General features: G+C 46.2%; 1 protein-coding gene and 1 long non-coding RNA gene across 3 annotated transcripts in view; one reads left to right on the forward strand and one right to left on the reverse strand.

Moving 5' to 3' along the window:
- The window catches only part of IQCA1 (IQ motif containing with AAA domain 1), a 101,672-nt gene that overhangs the window by 39,246 nt on the left and 47,525 nt on the right, over nucleotides 1-14,901 (forward strand). For both annotated transcript variants that reach the window (XM_039555024.1, XM_039555025.1), the window contains one exon: nucleotides 13,201-13,285. In XM_039555024.1, the coding sequence (XP_039410958.1) occupies nucleotides 13,201-13,285 (85 nt within the window). The remainder of the gene's footprint in view (nucleotides 1-13,200; nucleotides 13,286-14,901) is intronic.
- Nucleotides 1,539-14,901, reverse strand: part of LOC109145767 — a 67,606-nt gene continuing 54,243 nt past the window's right edge. The window contains exon 3 of the long non-coding RNA XR_002047434.3: nucleotides 1,539-2,082. This is a non-coding gene — a long non-coding RNA (uncharacterized LOC109145767). The remainder of the gene's footprint in view (nucleotides 2,083-14,901) is intronic.

Genomic DNA, 14,901 nt, shown 5'->3' on the forward strand with positions numbered 1-14,901 from the left:
CCCCACTGAGATTCCCAAGGACACTTCCCAAACATTAGGTTTATTTGTTGTCAGAGATACCCACACAGACACAAACATCAGTGGCACCCAGGGACTCCCACTAGCCAGCAGCTTGTTATAATACAGCTCCACATGTTTGAAAGGCAGGATTGGGCTTTTTTCCCTGGAAAATCCTGCGGGCTGTGCCCGTTCAGTGGGTGCGTTAAGTTGCTGTCCTCCTCTGTTCCTTTCTCAAGCAGAGTCCTGACACAGCAGACTGCATTTCTGAAGGCAGGAACAGAGCAGTGGGGTGTTTAAAACTGCTAACTGGGGCCTGATGTTCACCTTGGAGCTGGTTCCTCTTTCAGGAATCCAGCTAGATACCTACTAGGCTTGGCCCAGGGGAGCCTGCTCTGCCATCTGATCTATCCTTGGCTTAACTGGCAGACCGTGGTCCTAATCAAGGAGAAAGAAAGAAGGGAATGATTCCCAAGAGAAAGGGGAAGAGGCCCAGCCCAGCTATTATTTCACTCCACTGTGACAGCGAGAGGTGTCTTCTCCAGCAAGTTAATACAGAGCAGGAGGAAGAACCAATTTTCCCCACTTCCCCATTTCCAACAAGCAAAGATCTGCTGGGATACAGGAACAAGAAACAGGCAAAGAAAAAAGAGCCAGGAGTCCCACTGGTGCCTGGTAGAAGCACTGAAGAGCCAGTGGCTGGCAGAGGAGAGGTGTTTAATGGATATTCTAGGAAGAGAAAGACTAAGGAAAAGCTCAGAACTAAAAGGAATAAAAATGAGCACGAAGCACAGAGCAGTGGCTCCCAAGCTACAGCCCTTGCTCCACAGATGGATCTCTTTGGAGAAGCAAGCAGAGGAGGTGCAAAAGGCATTTTCAGCCTTGGCTCTGTAGAATGCAAAGAAGAAAGGAGGCAAGTGGGGTAAAAAAGAACCGTGGCATGCACTGACACAAGCAGAGCAAAGGGATAGCAGAAACAGTCATGAGGATCTGGAGAGGCAGAATCAGAAGAGGAGGGATGAAAGAGGCATAAAACTGGGGGAAAAAAACCCCTATGAGTTACCATTTTGATAAATAGGCACAGTTAGGACCAAAGACTGACAGAAAATATGAAGTGTTTCCAAGGCAAAGACAAAAGAGCAGTTCCCACATGTCTGTGGCAGCAAGTTCAGGTGAATATATAAAAAATAAGACTCAATTGCCAAGGGGCCAGATTTGACTATGGAGAAGATGAAGGATTCATGTTGTGGCTGGGAATGTGGTAAGCTGTTATACTTTCTCCCAAGAGAAGAGGGATATGTTTAATTCCACAGTCCAGTTGTTTCCCTGTTTCCACTGGCAGTGGGTTTTCCCGACCCTGGGGAGGACAGCAGTGGAATGTCTGATGGAATATAAGGCTGACTCGGGGCACTATGGCTCCAGTGTGCCAACAGGATAATTTAACAGGCTGCTGACAAGTTCCTGAAGTGCTGAATTCCAAGTGGATTCCACACCCAGGAGGCTTGCATCGTCTAGCAGAGAAAATTCCAGTCTTACACTGCAAATGGAACGAGGAGGAGCTGAGAGGGGAGAAGGACACAGGCAACAGGAGCAGGTTATCCCATAAACCTCAAGATCTCCATGGTGAAATAGCTGGAACAGGCTCTAGGTGACAGCAGAACACTGACTGCAATCCCAGGGCTGGGAAATACGGCAAGGGCACATGAGACAAAGCTTTTCTTTTTTTAATTTGATTTAATTATTTCCCTCGCTCCTTTGTTAGGTGGGCAGCGTGGGGTTGGTGAGTACCTAGGGAAGCTCTCCCCAGGGCAAAATTCACATTAAAGCTGCTCTATCCAAATCCTATACGTCCTACACTCAGACTGAAATCTCAGCTCATGGCTGAAAAGGTTGGGAGATGGTATTTCTGTGGGCAGAGCAAGAACTTGCCTGAAACCTGAGTCGCATCCATTCCTTCCAGAGCCAATGTGTTTCAGTTTTACTGGGAATTTCAGCGTGGGGGAGATGAGTCAGACTCCATCAAGCAGGTTGTTTTTATTATCCAGGTCAGAGTCCAGGGCTTTTAAGTCATGCTGCATTTCAGTCCTGTGCAGAGACAACAGAAAGTCTAATTATTTACAGTAATTTACTCTAAAAACACCCAGCTATTATAGTTTATGTGCTGTGTCAGGCAGACTTAGGATCATCCTAGGCTGAATAGAAGACATTTAATGGCATATAAGGGAGTTTAGTGGGTCTTCTTAGGCCCTACTTGTACAAAATAACTTTATCAACAATAATTAGAACTATACCAGTAAGATCTTGTGCCAAATACAAACTTGTTTTCATTTCTCCACCCCTGGAAGTGTTCAATGCCAGGGCTTGGGGCAGCCTGGTCTAATGGAAGGTGTCCCCTGCCCAGGGCATGGAATGAGATGAAATTTAAGGTCCCCCTAACCCAAACCATCCCATGATTCCATGACTTGAGCAAAGGGTATAGAACCATAAAAGAGCTGGTTCAGTATTTACTGAGACATTTATGGAATAGCAGGAAACTGCCTGGCCCCAAAATCAGTTCCAGAGCCCCTTACTGACTCAGTAATCCTTTGGTGGCTTGGAAAGGAAGTTCACTCTCTTGCTTTGTCTTCCCCGTCACACAGGGAAAACAACTCTTCCCAGATTTTTTTGGGTTTTTTTTTTTCTGGAAAGCATCTCCAATCCAGCAACCAATTCTGAAGATGCAGGTTTAAAGCAGGGCTGTGAGTTAAAGGCTGCAGTCTGTGTAGCTCCAGGAGTCCTCCAAGTATTCCAAGTCAAAACACAATTGCTCCAAGGGAGCAAATTCCAGAGCCGGAATTGTGCCACGTGCTTACATGCGCTTCCCATCACGGCCTCAGCTGTCAGAGCTGGTAACTCTGTGCCCAGAGTATCCTTCCACCTTCATGCTCTCCAGGGAAATCACACCTAACACGTGGGTTTGTTCCTGTGTGTTGCAAGGTTGGCAGTTTGGGAAGCCTGGGAACGAGCGGGAGCGAAGGTGGGAGCAGCTGACGGGGGCCTCTCCCACGCGTGTGCTGCATTCCCTTCCTGCCCAAGCCTCACCTTCCCATTCTTTGCCTCAGGGAGCTCTGCTATCCTGCAATAAGGCTGTTCCAGACAACTGATCCTCTGGAGAGGCCTGTGAAGCAACACAGCCACATCTCCAGGCTGGAAAACAACACAAAAGAACCCTAGGATTGAGCAAAGCTGCCCTGCAGGGCTCATCTCCAAACTGCACTTCCCGCCCCACCTTGCCTGTTCCACCACTGTGGGGAAATTACCTGTGCTTGAGCTCTCTGCTTCTTCCAAGAGCAGGTTCCAGCTCCAAATTCCCTCAGAATATCCCTTATATCCCCGGCTCTCCAGCCCCTTTGCCAGCAGTTCTCTGCAGCACCGACCCTGTCTACCAAAGGAATTATTAAAAGCACATTATGAAGCCATCGTTTAAATTAGCAATAATAAAAAAGCTGCACTTTGTGCTTATTTTTGATTAAATCTGAGTGTATCCCGCTGAGTAACATGCAGAAGGATTCAGTCATTTGGAGAGGCAATGCCAGAGTCCTGCAAAAAGTATCCAACTCTGTCAGTCTGCACAACTCCAGCCAATTTCGGGAGACTACAGGTCATGCACCAGAGCCACACCAGTTACAGGACTAGACCACTCCAATTTTTCTCTCCCAAAACTAAAAAGGTGGGAGCTAAGGAACTTGGCATCTCCAGGCATTACACTGTGTTTCCTGGACTGCAGACATGACTGGGGTTTTGAGCTAGAACTCCTGGTAAATGGCTGCTCCTAATACCATGCCTGGCTTAGAGCTGAGCGCTCATCTGGAATGTTTCTCCTTGTCCTTTCCTACGCTTTTTAAATGCCAAAGCAGAGGTTCTGAATTATTTTTCTTTCTAGTGAGTTCTTTGGTTATTAGCATTGGCCAGGAGTGCAAACATCTCTAATTTAACAGATGGATTCTGTGACATTCTCACTTTTTCCCTGGTTTTAACACTCTCTGTACACCTGATGGGGATTTATTCCAATGAGGCTGCACAAGCCAACTGGGATGAACATGGAAAAATCAAGCACTGTGACTGCTTTCATCTGTATGAAACTGCCTCCGATTTATCATTAAATAGGTCATTTATGCTTTCACATAAACCACAGAGGGAGTTTATAGACCCGCAGATCTCCTGAAGTGGACAAGGCCCTGGGGGTCCTGGTGGACAAGAAGCTGTCTTTGAGCCATGAGTGTTCCCTGGGGGACAAGAAGGCCAGTGGGATCCTGGGGTGCATCAAGAAGACCATTCCCAGCAGGTCAGGGGGTGATCCTGCCCCTCTCCTCAGCCCTGAGAGGCACATCTGGAGGGCTGTGTCCAGCTCTGAGCTCCTCAGGACAAGAAGCTCCTGGAGAGGGTCCAGTGGAGGCTGCAGAGGTGATGAAGGGACTGGAGCACCTCTGATGAGGAAAGGCTGAGGGAGCTGGGGCTCCTCAAAAGGAGACACAGCTGACAGGGAACCTCTGTAATGTGTGTAATTATGCAAAGTGGGGGTGCCAGAGCATGGACCAGGCTCTGCTCCACGGGGCTCAGCAGTGGGACACAAGAACAGGCAGAAACTGATGGTTCCACCTGGACAGAAGGCAGAACTTCTTCCCTGTGCAGTGACCGAACAGTGTCCAGAGAGGGTGTGGAGTCTCCCTCTCTGGGGATATTCCAGAGCTGTCCAGACACAATCCTGTGCCCTGTGCCCCGGGATGACCCTGCTGGGGCAGGGAGGTGGGACCAGATGACCTCACTGTGGTCCCTTCCAACCTGACCCATTCTGGGATTCTGAGCAGTGAAAGGCAAAGCAGTGTCTGGTTACATTCCTAAAAACTTTGCAATGCACCATTTTCAGCTTCTCCTTCCCCACTGACATCTTCCTGCTGCATCAAAAGTGCTCTTCAAGGCAGTTCAGTCTTAGCTGCAAATAGTGATTCCAGTTTTAAATGGATTATCAAGCCATTCTCCCAAGCAGTGATGCAATGCCTGATGAAGCTGATCACACACTGTCCTTTAGAAACTCCTCAGTTAAACCATGGGCAGGCAGCAGGTCAGGGGCACAGTGATCCATGGGCGGGACAGCCATGACACAGTGGCTGAAGAGCATTTTAACTCAGGGAGGCAAAAAATGAGTTATGCCAGCCTGGGCTGTATTTCTGCACTGATAGCACAGGTGTAAGGCAGAGACAGAGCTACTGAAACGTGTCTGATGCCACCTTTGATGCCACCTTGGATCCATCTGTCTTCATCACACTGAAGTAATAAATTACATCACTGAAAATCCCAGTGAAAATCTCATCATTTACCCACAACCAGGGCTGTCTAATCACCATACTGCACTTCTATGCTCTACTGTCTATTCCAGCATTGAAAAAAGGGGTGGGTCAAAGCACAGAGCTTCTCTGCTCATTCCAGGCCCTCATTCCCAGTTTTCCAGGCAGATATAAAGGCTGTCTATGCTGCACAGCACACGCAGGGAGGCTGACATGCCCCAAGAGCACTGAATTGATTATCCATGCACACAACTCGCCACCCAGCACGTGAGCAAGAGGGAGAGCACAGACCTTCCAGGGCGTTTTTAATCAGCCAATACCCTTGAAATACCTCAGTCACCTCTCACAGGCAGGTGTGGCAGAAGAAATGCAGCAGATGTAAAACCATTTTGGAACAAGGAGGAGGGCAAAGTCCTGTGAGAGCCCACACAGAGCCAGGGATGCTTTTCTAGGTGGGTGACCTGTCCAGGCCACCATTTCTGAACCCTCTCCAGAAGCATTATCTTCAGTTTTAAGTGATGGGCCATGGTGAAGGAGTGTAAAGCAGCCAGGTTAGAGCCTTCTTGCCCTCCTGTAGAGATGCATTCTGGTCCACCTTGACTTCTAAGAAGCAAAAACAATTGCTCGAATTTCTCATAAACAAATCCCATAAAACAAAATGCTCTCTTATTCTCCATTTCACTCCAAATCCCAAAGAAACCTGTGATGTTGGAGGGCAAGTTATTTCTTTTGGCTGGCCTTGCCAGAAAAAATGGCATGCTTTATTTTCCTCTTTACAGGATTCATATTGTGTTAATAAAGTACTGTTGATTCCCTCTGGCTGACTCTGCAGGAAAACTATTCTCACAAAGCTTCTAGTCTGGGTTAAAGTAATCTGGCTTAAAACTGCCCATAATTGTTTCAGTCTCTTAAGTTTAATGCTGAGCACTGGAAATTCTGCCCAATTTGAGTCAGGACCGGGCGTTCTACGCTGGCAGGAGAAGCTGACCAAAGGTAAGGAATTCAGTAAACGCAGGGGGAATCTGACCCGGTGTTTCTTTGAGCCAGCTTCTGTATTTCTGACCTTGCTCTGAAGAGAATGGAAAGATGGGACAAAATCAAACCAGATGAGAGTTTAATGGGAGCTGTGTGCTTCAGTGTGCTCGTCATTCCATCAGCCAAGGCCCCCAGAGCCCTGGAGCAGTCCCTGAGGGCCTCCTCACGAAGGGCTGCGCACCCCACTTCTCCTCTCCTCGCTGCTGGCTCGATAGGAGGGCATTCCTCCAAAGGCTGGAGACAGGCAACAGGAAGCTGGCACTGGAAACCAGCCTGGGAACAGCCTGACTGGGAAAGAGGGGGAGCAGCCCTCCATCCTTGGAGACAACTCCTCAAGGAATACAGCTCTGGTAAACACAGCACGATCAGCAACTCCCAACGAGAAGGAAACACACTCAAGGATCTTCAAACCAAGCACGGGGGCAGTGCTGGATGTCAGTTTTCCCTCCAGGGGCAGGGATGGGACATCCAGGTGTCCTTAGATCCGTCAGGATCTTTCAGTGTTACCTCACACCAGGTTTACCAGCAGCTCTGCCCAAGGCTGTTCTGTGCTGCAGGAGTCAAGCCAAAAACCCTAAATAACCTTCCAGGGACCTGCTTTCCAGTCCCTTTAATCTTCTTCCCATTTCCATGCTGTGGTGGGTGTATTTAATGTCCTCTAGGTTTGTCTGAGCCTTCAGCACAGCTTAGTTGGTATCAGCTCTTGCAAAGCAAGTCAGTTGTATCAGTCAGGACGTGATTTCTCCCAATCCTCAGTGAATTCAAATTTGAGCTCTGAGAAAACTTTGGGCAACATTTTTTGAGTGTGTGGAGGGAGGGACATGCAAAATCAGAGCACCAGAATGTTTCATGAGTGTCAATATTACAAAATATTTCTTCTGATTGTTGCAGATTTTCTTTTAACTTAAGCTGATATTGGAAGAGTAAGTCTTGTTGGTTTTCCTTGGCATTATTCATGCCCAAGCTGCCTTTAATTTCCATTCAGAAATCCAGGAGTAATTTGCAGTGCTACCATCCATGTCTCCAATTATCTCAAGGAGAAAAATCTCTTGTTATTTCAAACCAGGAATGATTTGTCAGAATTTCGAAAGGAAGAAAATTTTTAACAATCCTTTTCCCTCGTGGTTTTTACAGCAGGAATTGGGATAACCAGGAGTCCTGGCAGAGAAAGCTCATACCCCAGCCTACCTGAAGGGGAACAGAGATTCCCATTTTTCCATTCTGCTAATTACCTATTGCTATCCCTAAAAGACCAGAAGGATCCTTGGAAAGGTAATAACTTTATGACAAAGCAGAACAGACTCTTTCGCTGTAAGAACTCAAGCAGCTTATGAACAACCGCACTGGGTCAGCCAAAGGTCTACCTCTCCTGGCCAGTAACACCACATGGAATAAAACTATCAGGGAGAATTACCACATTCCTCATTTAGGTCTGTCCCCTCCAACAACTGTTCCCAGCTATTACTTGGCTTTGAAGTTGCCTTCTCCCATTTCAGATCTAAGGCAGGCACCGGGGACCCCAAAGACCATTCTAATTACGATAGTTACTCTAATAAAGGATATCACCTTTCCCCACAAAAAACCCAAAAAGCGTCCTCGTTCCTCCATGGGAATGCTTTTCCTTGCGCATTGTTGGCCTCACAACACTCAATCTCTGATTTTCAAAGCTGAGTATTTATCCAGAACAATAAAGTTTCTGATCCTCCAATTACCCTCCACTGAAACGCTTCCATGTATAACAACCACGCGTACAAGCAAACACTGGGAGGATCAGGACCTGAGATAAAACATCAGTTGTAATGTGTCTGTGTCCAAACTCATTAAAGATGATAAGAAGCCTGTGGAAATCAATCTTGCTTTATAAGTAATATTGTATTTTCCCAGCTTATTTTTCCTGGAAGTGGTTTTCAAAGAGCTAAAGAAAGCACACACACAAAAAGGGAAAAAAAAAAAACCAAAACAACGCAGCAAAGACACCTAAAATAAACCAGCACTGCTATTTAAGCAGCCTGAGAGAATCCATATCAGGTGGGGTTACAGAAACAGGCAAGAACTACAAAACTTATGAGGGTTTTATTTCTTTAAAGAGCTCCCCCCTCTTTGTCTGTGTCCCTTTTCTGCATGGAACACCCCTCTGTCCCTCCACTCAGCGCATACACCATCATTCATGCCTCCTCTTCTGCACACAGCCCACATCCTTTCTTCCCCTGAGAAGAGTTAAGCACTCTTGTTCCTCCAAAGAACAATTTATTTTTCCTGACAAGGCCTTTTATGCAATTAACTGGAGAAGCCATAGCCAAAAAGAAAGAATAACACATGTAAAACCACGCCAGAGAACAGAGTAGGTAGGAACTTGTTGAGTCTATTACCAGACAAAATGTTTAAATCAATGGTGTGTTCTCATAAATCAAAAGCCAGATTTAGCCCTAACTATAACCATCCCTGAGCAATGTGGAATTGAGAGAAAACACTTAAAAAATTTTTTGAAGCTCCTGAAACGGGGAAGGGAGGAAGCAGCAGATGAGACAAGCACAATGTAGGGTCATCTCCCAGGCAGAGAATTTATTTTACAGGTGAGAGTGGAGGTGCCACAGCATTCAGAGCTTGCCAATCACACTGACTTGTCCCAGTCTGGTGGTGATTTGGAGACATGAGAGAACCATTTGAACCTAGTTAAAACTTGGACATTTATGTGGGGTTTTGTGCTGTAACAAATACTGAGCCCAGAAGAGCCAGAACTCTTTGCTACAGATCAGAGACTAAAGGATTTGCACTGCAGACCATAAAAGATCATTCTTTTTCAATTACACTTGACAGGACTGAGTTATTGTAAGAGGAATAGGTTTGGAGCAGTAACAGTGAACCAGAGAACATAATGTAATTTGAGAAACAGCACAGAAACCTCATCACATCCTTTTCTTTTTCAGCTGGGAGTGCAAGATCACATCTTTTCACCCCTCCATCCTTGTCCATCCCTTTACTCTTCCACTTGAGCTGCTCTGATTCAGATTTAGGGCCCCCATTCATCCCAGTTAGAAGGCTTTTCTGTAAAGCTGTTTTCCAAGCCCCTGCTCTGCTTCCGTTGACAGGATTTCACTGCTTTCCAGAAAAGTAATGGATTTCTCACACACCAGCTTCCAAAGGTCCCTTCTTCTACAGCATCTTCCTCAGCACAGAAACTTTAGCAGTGCTGCTAAATAGTGGCTCTGACCCAGAGAAGGATCTTTTTGCCTGCTCTGAACTCCGGCACAAGCAAGCAGAGCACAGCTCCCAAACCCAGCCTGCTGTTCAGTGCCTGGGAACACACAGCAGGGAGCAGGTCACCCCCAGGAGCCATCCTCAGCTCCCTGCCTGCAGGCTTTGGGCTCCTGAGGCTGTAAGGGCCTTCCCAGGCTGCTGCTGCGCTTTGGCTCACACAGAGGAGGTTTCTTCTTAGCCCTGTCCTTCCTCCTCACCTTATTTACTTCTGTTCAGCCCCTGAGTCCAGTCCCACCACGTGATTTTTTAAACTTCATTTGTTCCTTCAGGCAATTGGTTTTACTAGAACTGCATCCTCCCTCAGAAATCCAGGACAATTTGCTTCTGCTTTCGCTTGCAGCGCTTAACGCGCTGTCAGCACTCCCACTGAAGCAATCACACTGAAAATAAGAGTTGCTTCTTCCAGTTCTGGCATTTACACGTTTTTATGAGACACTGGAAAAGTACAATTGGATCTTTTTTTTCCCCTCTGCAAACACTGAGACAGTAATAAGTACCAGATTCACAGAGTTCTGACTCGGATCTAGGTGTCTCTGACATGCACCATGTCTTTCAAATATATTACACACTCTAATGCTCCTGTTATCAAGAGCTTAAGCTTTTTATGTTCTCCTCTCCCCATCAACAGTGGAACCAGGCAGGATTCCCATCGCACAGCTCCCCTCCGCACTTCCCACAAAACAAAGCAGCCTGCTGGGGCTTCTTCTTGCAACTTCTTGCATCATCTGGGTTCATTTTCTTACTCTATTATTGCCTCTACCCATGAATATTTCAGTGTTTATAGGAAGTTTCAAAAGGGGAAGGTGGTTAAAAATTATTTGGATAAATATTATTGTGAGGAAAGCTCAGAATCACTCCACAATGTCTGGGACCTCCTCCTAATCCAAGAGCTGTTCATGGGAAATGTCTGGTGGGACCCCCTTGAGCCACAGGTGATGTGTAGCTTATCTGATGGCACAAAGATACAGGAATTTAAAATTATAGAGTGGTTTGGGTTAGAAGGGACTTTGAAGATCATTTAGTCCCACCCCACACCTTCCACTGTCCCAGGCTGCTCCAAGCCCCATCCAGCCTGGCCTTGGACACTTGCAGGGATGGGGCAGCCACAGCTTCTCTGGCTGCTCATTTTATCCTGGTGTTTTTCCAACTGCAAACCAAAGAACTTAGGTCCAGTTGAGTCCAAATTTACATCCTAAGGCAAAGGCATGAGACAACCCATTGTGATGGCTCTGAGCAGAACGCTGCCAGAAAGTGAAGGGGGAATGAAAATTGAGATTCATTAGGTTTAAAGTGGACTTTTGACCAGGAAGATGAATGGCTGCATTTTTCTGGGCAGATTTACAGGCCAAACGAATCCCTGGTTTAACCTCTGAACTCGGAGGGTTTCATAAAGGGAGGAATTTGCCTATCGGGGTCATGCATGGGAATTCCCAGGCATCACAAGATTGAAGCTGTGGTCATTTCAACCTAGAAGAGAAAGAGGAAAACCCACAAGAGGGTGGGTAGGGAAATACGATTTAAGAGCTCTGCTTCCAGGCCATCAGACAGCAGTGGATATGCACAAGAAAAAAACAGATGCCCTGGAAGAAGTAGAACACCAAAATATTTGGTACTGCCTGCTCTCAGGTCACTGACCATGGAAAAGCACATCCTGCATTGCCCTCAACCAAAAACCCCACTGATCCCTGACTGGGTAATGCCTGACCCTCTTTCCACGAAAAGATGGGCATTGTCTTCTCCTCACCTCATTTTTTCACACAAGCACCTGCTGTAGCTGCTACAAAAATAAAAAGGTGAGAGGAGCCACATCACCACAAACAGCTGCACCAGCTGGGAGGAGAAAAATCACACAGAAAATACAGATTATAAACCAGAATCCCCTTCCCAAAATTCAGGATATGGTAGAATTTCTACAGCACTCAGATGTACTCATCATACATACCCAAAGTTAAATGTCACAGAATGGTCTGGGTTGGAGGGAACCTTAAAAATACCTAATTCCAATCCCCGCCATCTCCAAGAGCTGTAAATGATTTAAAGGTGGAAAAGGGAGTACAAATACCAAATGTAACATCAATAAATATTGAAAGCTGGCCCTGATATCATTTTCAGTGAGCTCCCAGCTGATTTTTCACCCACAGTGCATTTGCCTTTCCTTCCTCCCAGCTGGCACTGAAGTAGCAACAGCCTCAATAACAGATTTGGGGAAGTTTTTTACTGTAAACCAGACTTGTAGCAGCGTTTAAGGCTGCATTTAACAGAGAACTGAGCTATTTTCTGGCTGTTTGTAAAAAATGGAACACGAGCTAATGTTAAATAATAGATCATGCAGGGTTTTGAGGCCAAATTCCCGTTTTTAATGGATTTTTTTTGAAGCACACTAACAATGACAGCCCTTTGTTGATGCAGGCTGGTTTCTGGGAATGCAGTGGCCAAGGATTTGCATCTGTTTGCATACAGAACTTGTAATTGTTGAACAAGTCAGAGCTCCCAAGCACGGATGAATGTTTGTTGATTCTGCCCTAACTGGTGCTGCATTAATCGCAGCAAGAGATCCCAACCCTACACGTGATGCGGCAGAAACAGAACAGATGCTCTGTTCCAAGGATCTCAGCTTAAAACTGAGCCTGCAGCTTAACAGCAGCCTAGGAAAGTCCCTTAAGGTACCAGTTGTTTTTAAAAAAAAATGAAAGCAATTTTTAGGAATCGTGTTGACCTTTCTGAGCTCTTTTCTTCTCCAGGGAAATTTAATTTCATTTAGAGGAAACATTACCGTGCTGTTTGAAAGTAGCACGAGGGGTTTTCTGCACTGTCAGGATTTTCTTTGGAACAGAAAAACCTTCCTGATGTTACCAAAGAAACAGAAAATCTTACAGATATGTTCCAACAAGCAGCAAAAGGGAAGGAAGTTAAAGGGTCTTATCAGTGTAAATGGCCTTTGGGGCTGAAATGATTATCTGTATCGTTTAATCTCTTTCTGAAAGGCCTGGAAGCTCCCTGTGTTATCCATGAACCCTTCCCACAAAGTCACTCATTGCCCCTTCACAGCTTCCATCACCATCCAGTTGTGCAAGTCCATCGGAAATTTAGGAGTGGTAATCCTCACATGGAAATACAATCTGGAACTTGCAGATTAAAACCTGATTTAAGCAAAATAACTCTTCCCTAAAAAAAAAAAAGCTGGATGTTGAAAGCAAAGAGAGTTGGGCTATGAACATAAAATAATGGAATCGCAGAATGGTTTGGGTTGGGAGGGACCTTAAAGCTCATCCAGTTCCCCCCTGCCATGGGCAGGGACACCTTCCACTATCCCAGGCTGCTCCAAGCCCTGCCCAACCTGGCCATGGACACTTCCAGGTATAAACACTTCAATCTGCATCTGTCAGCCAGGAAGTAATGTGCAGCCCTAAGGATCTGCAGGTTTTGATGGACCATGGGATAACAGACATGGATTGATGACTGTTTTAATTCATTTACAGGACAAAAAGCCACTGCCATAAGAAGCTTCCCCATTATTTAAAATCTTTGTCAACCAGGTGAAAAATGATGGATTATAATTCCCTTTCCACTTTTGTTTCTCCCACAGGCATATCACGGGCAGGTTTCCTGACTATCCCCCTGAGAACACAGGCGGTTCCAAGGCTATTTTTATCGAAAAGCATCCAGAGCAGGTACTGCCCCTCTTTTCATGAAAAAATTTCATGAGGTTGGAGAAGGAACTGCCACAAAACATGTGTGTTTATTTAAGCAGCAGTTTTTCCTAACTGTGGCTCTAGTTCTCCAAGAATCTTATGGATCAAAGCCTTTTGTTGCAAGTGAAAGGACGGGGTTTTTTTCTTCAGGGTGTTTCCAATCAGGTACCAAAATCTGTTCCCTTTCAGGCTGTGCAGCCACCTTATCACGACTGAAGGTGCTCAGGTGATGGACAAGAAGTAGAGAACAACAGCAGAGAAGGCAGGCCTCAGCCTTGATTTACTGCCAAGGCTCATTAAGCGAATTTAACATCCCAGTGAAGGAAGTATCTTAGTTTATCTTGTGTGTTGTAGTGATCTCGGTTATTTTTCCTGGTAAATCCCTCTCCTGATCTCTCTGGCTAATGGAAGTGGCTGATAATCTCTTCCTCTGATCATCTGGGTGTCATGCAGGGAAAGTGATTAAGCCCAGCTGAAGGCAGTAGTTGGCACTTGGAGCCATTTCCACCCATCCCGATGAGCCAAGCAGGATAATGAGTCTGTTGGGGGAAAACAGGAAGCAGGATTTGGCCCTTGAGTGAACTGGTGTGCTGGGCTAGGAAAACTAAGAGGTCAAAACCTGAATTCTGTGGTCCTGAAAGCTCCACTTCTAAGACTTCTAGGACTGTTGCATGATTTTTCTGCAACTGGTTCTCTAACACAAGTGTGGTAAAAGAGGATTTTTATAGAATCTCAGAATGGTTTGGGTTGGAAGGGACCTAAAAAATCATCTCTTTGCAACCACCCTGACACCTTTCACTAGCCCAGGTTACTAAGAGCCCCATCCAGCCTGGAATGCTTCCACAGACAGGGAATTTTGGATTCAGCCCTCCCTGGGATCACAGGGAGGAGAGCCTGGGGCACCCAGCAGTCTCTGTGTGGTTTGGGGAGGGTGTAAAGACAGGCACAGCACAGAGCACAGGCCTAACCATCAGCTACTGTACTAAAAATGCAGGGAAATTGCTGCAAACAGCTCCCTGTGCCTCACTTAAACGGAGTTTGGGGCATACTCCTGGTTTTAGCCAAGTTCAGGGGCTGCTGAGGTCGAGGTCTCCAGTCAGGGAAGGAGATCCTCAATTCAGCCCCTAAAGCAGAAACACGTGCCAGAGTCAAGAAGGCTTCACTGGCTGCTGAGAGCAGCCAGGAGCCACCCAGCAAGTGGGGCTTAATGCTGGAGAGGGGTTTGGGGAGTGTGATGCTAAGGAGACCTGCTACCACCAAGGATAAACACAACTAGGGAAGAAAATACTACAAGAAATTGTTCCGAGCAACACTGGATATGGAGGTGGATTCTGGAGAAATGGATTTAACCTTCCTGTCCTGCTCCCAGCTTTCAATTCCCACCTTCAGCCGTTTTGTTGCCTTGCCTGAGCATCTGCTTTTTCTTTGCCTGAAAAAATGAAAGCCAGAAGTCTGGAGAGGTTCTTTCAGTGCTTGTTTTCCCTGCACCCTGGGAAAAAAAACCCTTCCTCTATTTTCCTAACAAATTTTCACTGATTATCTGATTTTCACCAGTTTTGGAGCCTCTTTTCTCTTCCATTTTAGCCAGCAGAATG

This window comes from Corvus cornix, chromosome 7, assembly GCF_000738735.6.
Source record: "Corvus cornix cornix isolate S_Up_H32 chromosome 7, ASM73873v5, whole genome shotgun sequence".
NCBI lineage: Eukaryota > Metazoa > Chordata > Aves > Passeriformes > Corvidae > Corvus > Corvus cornix.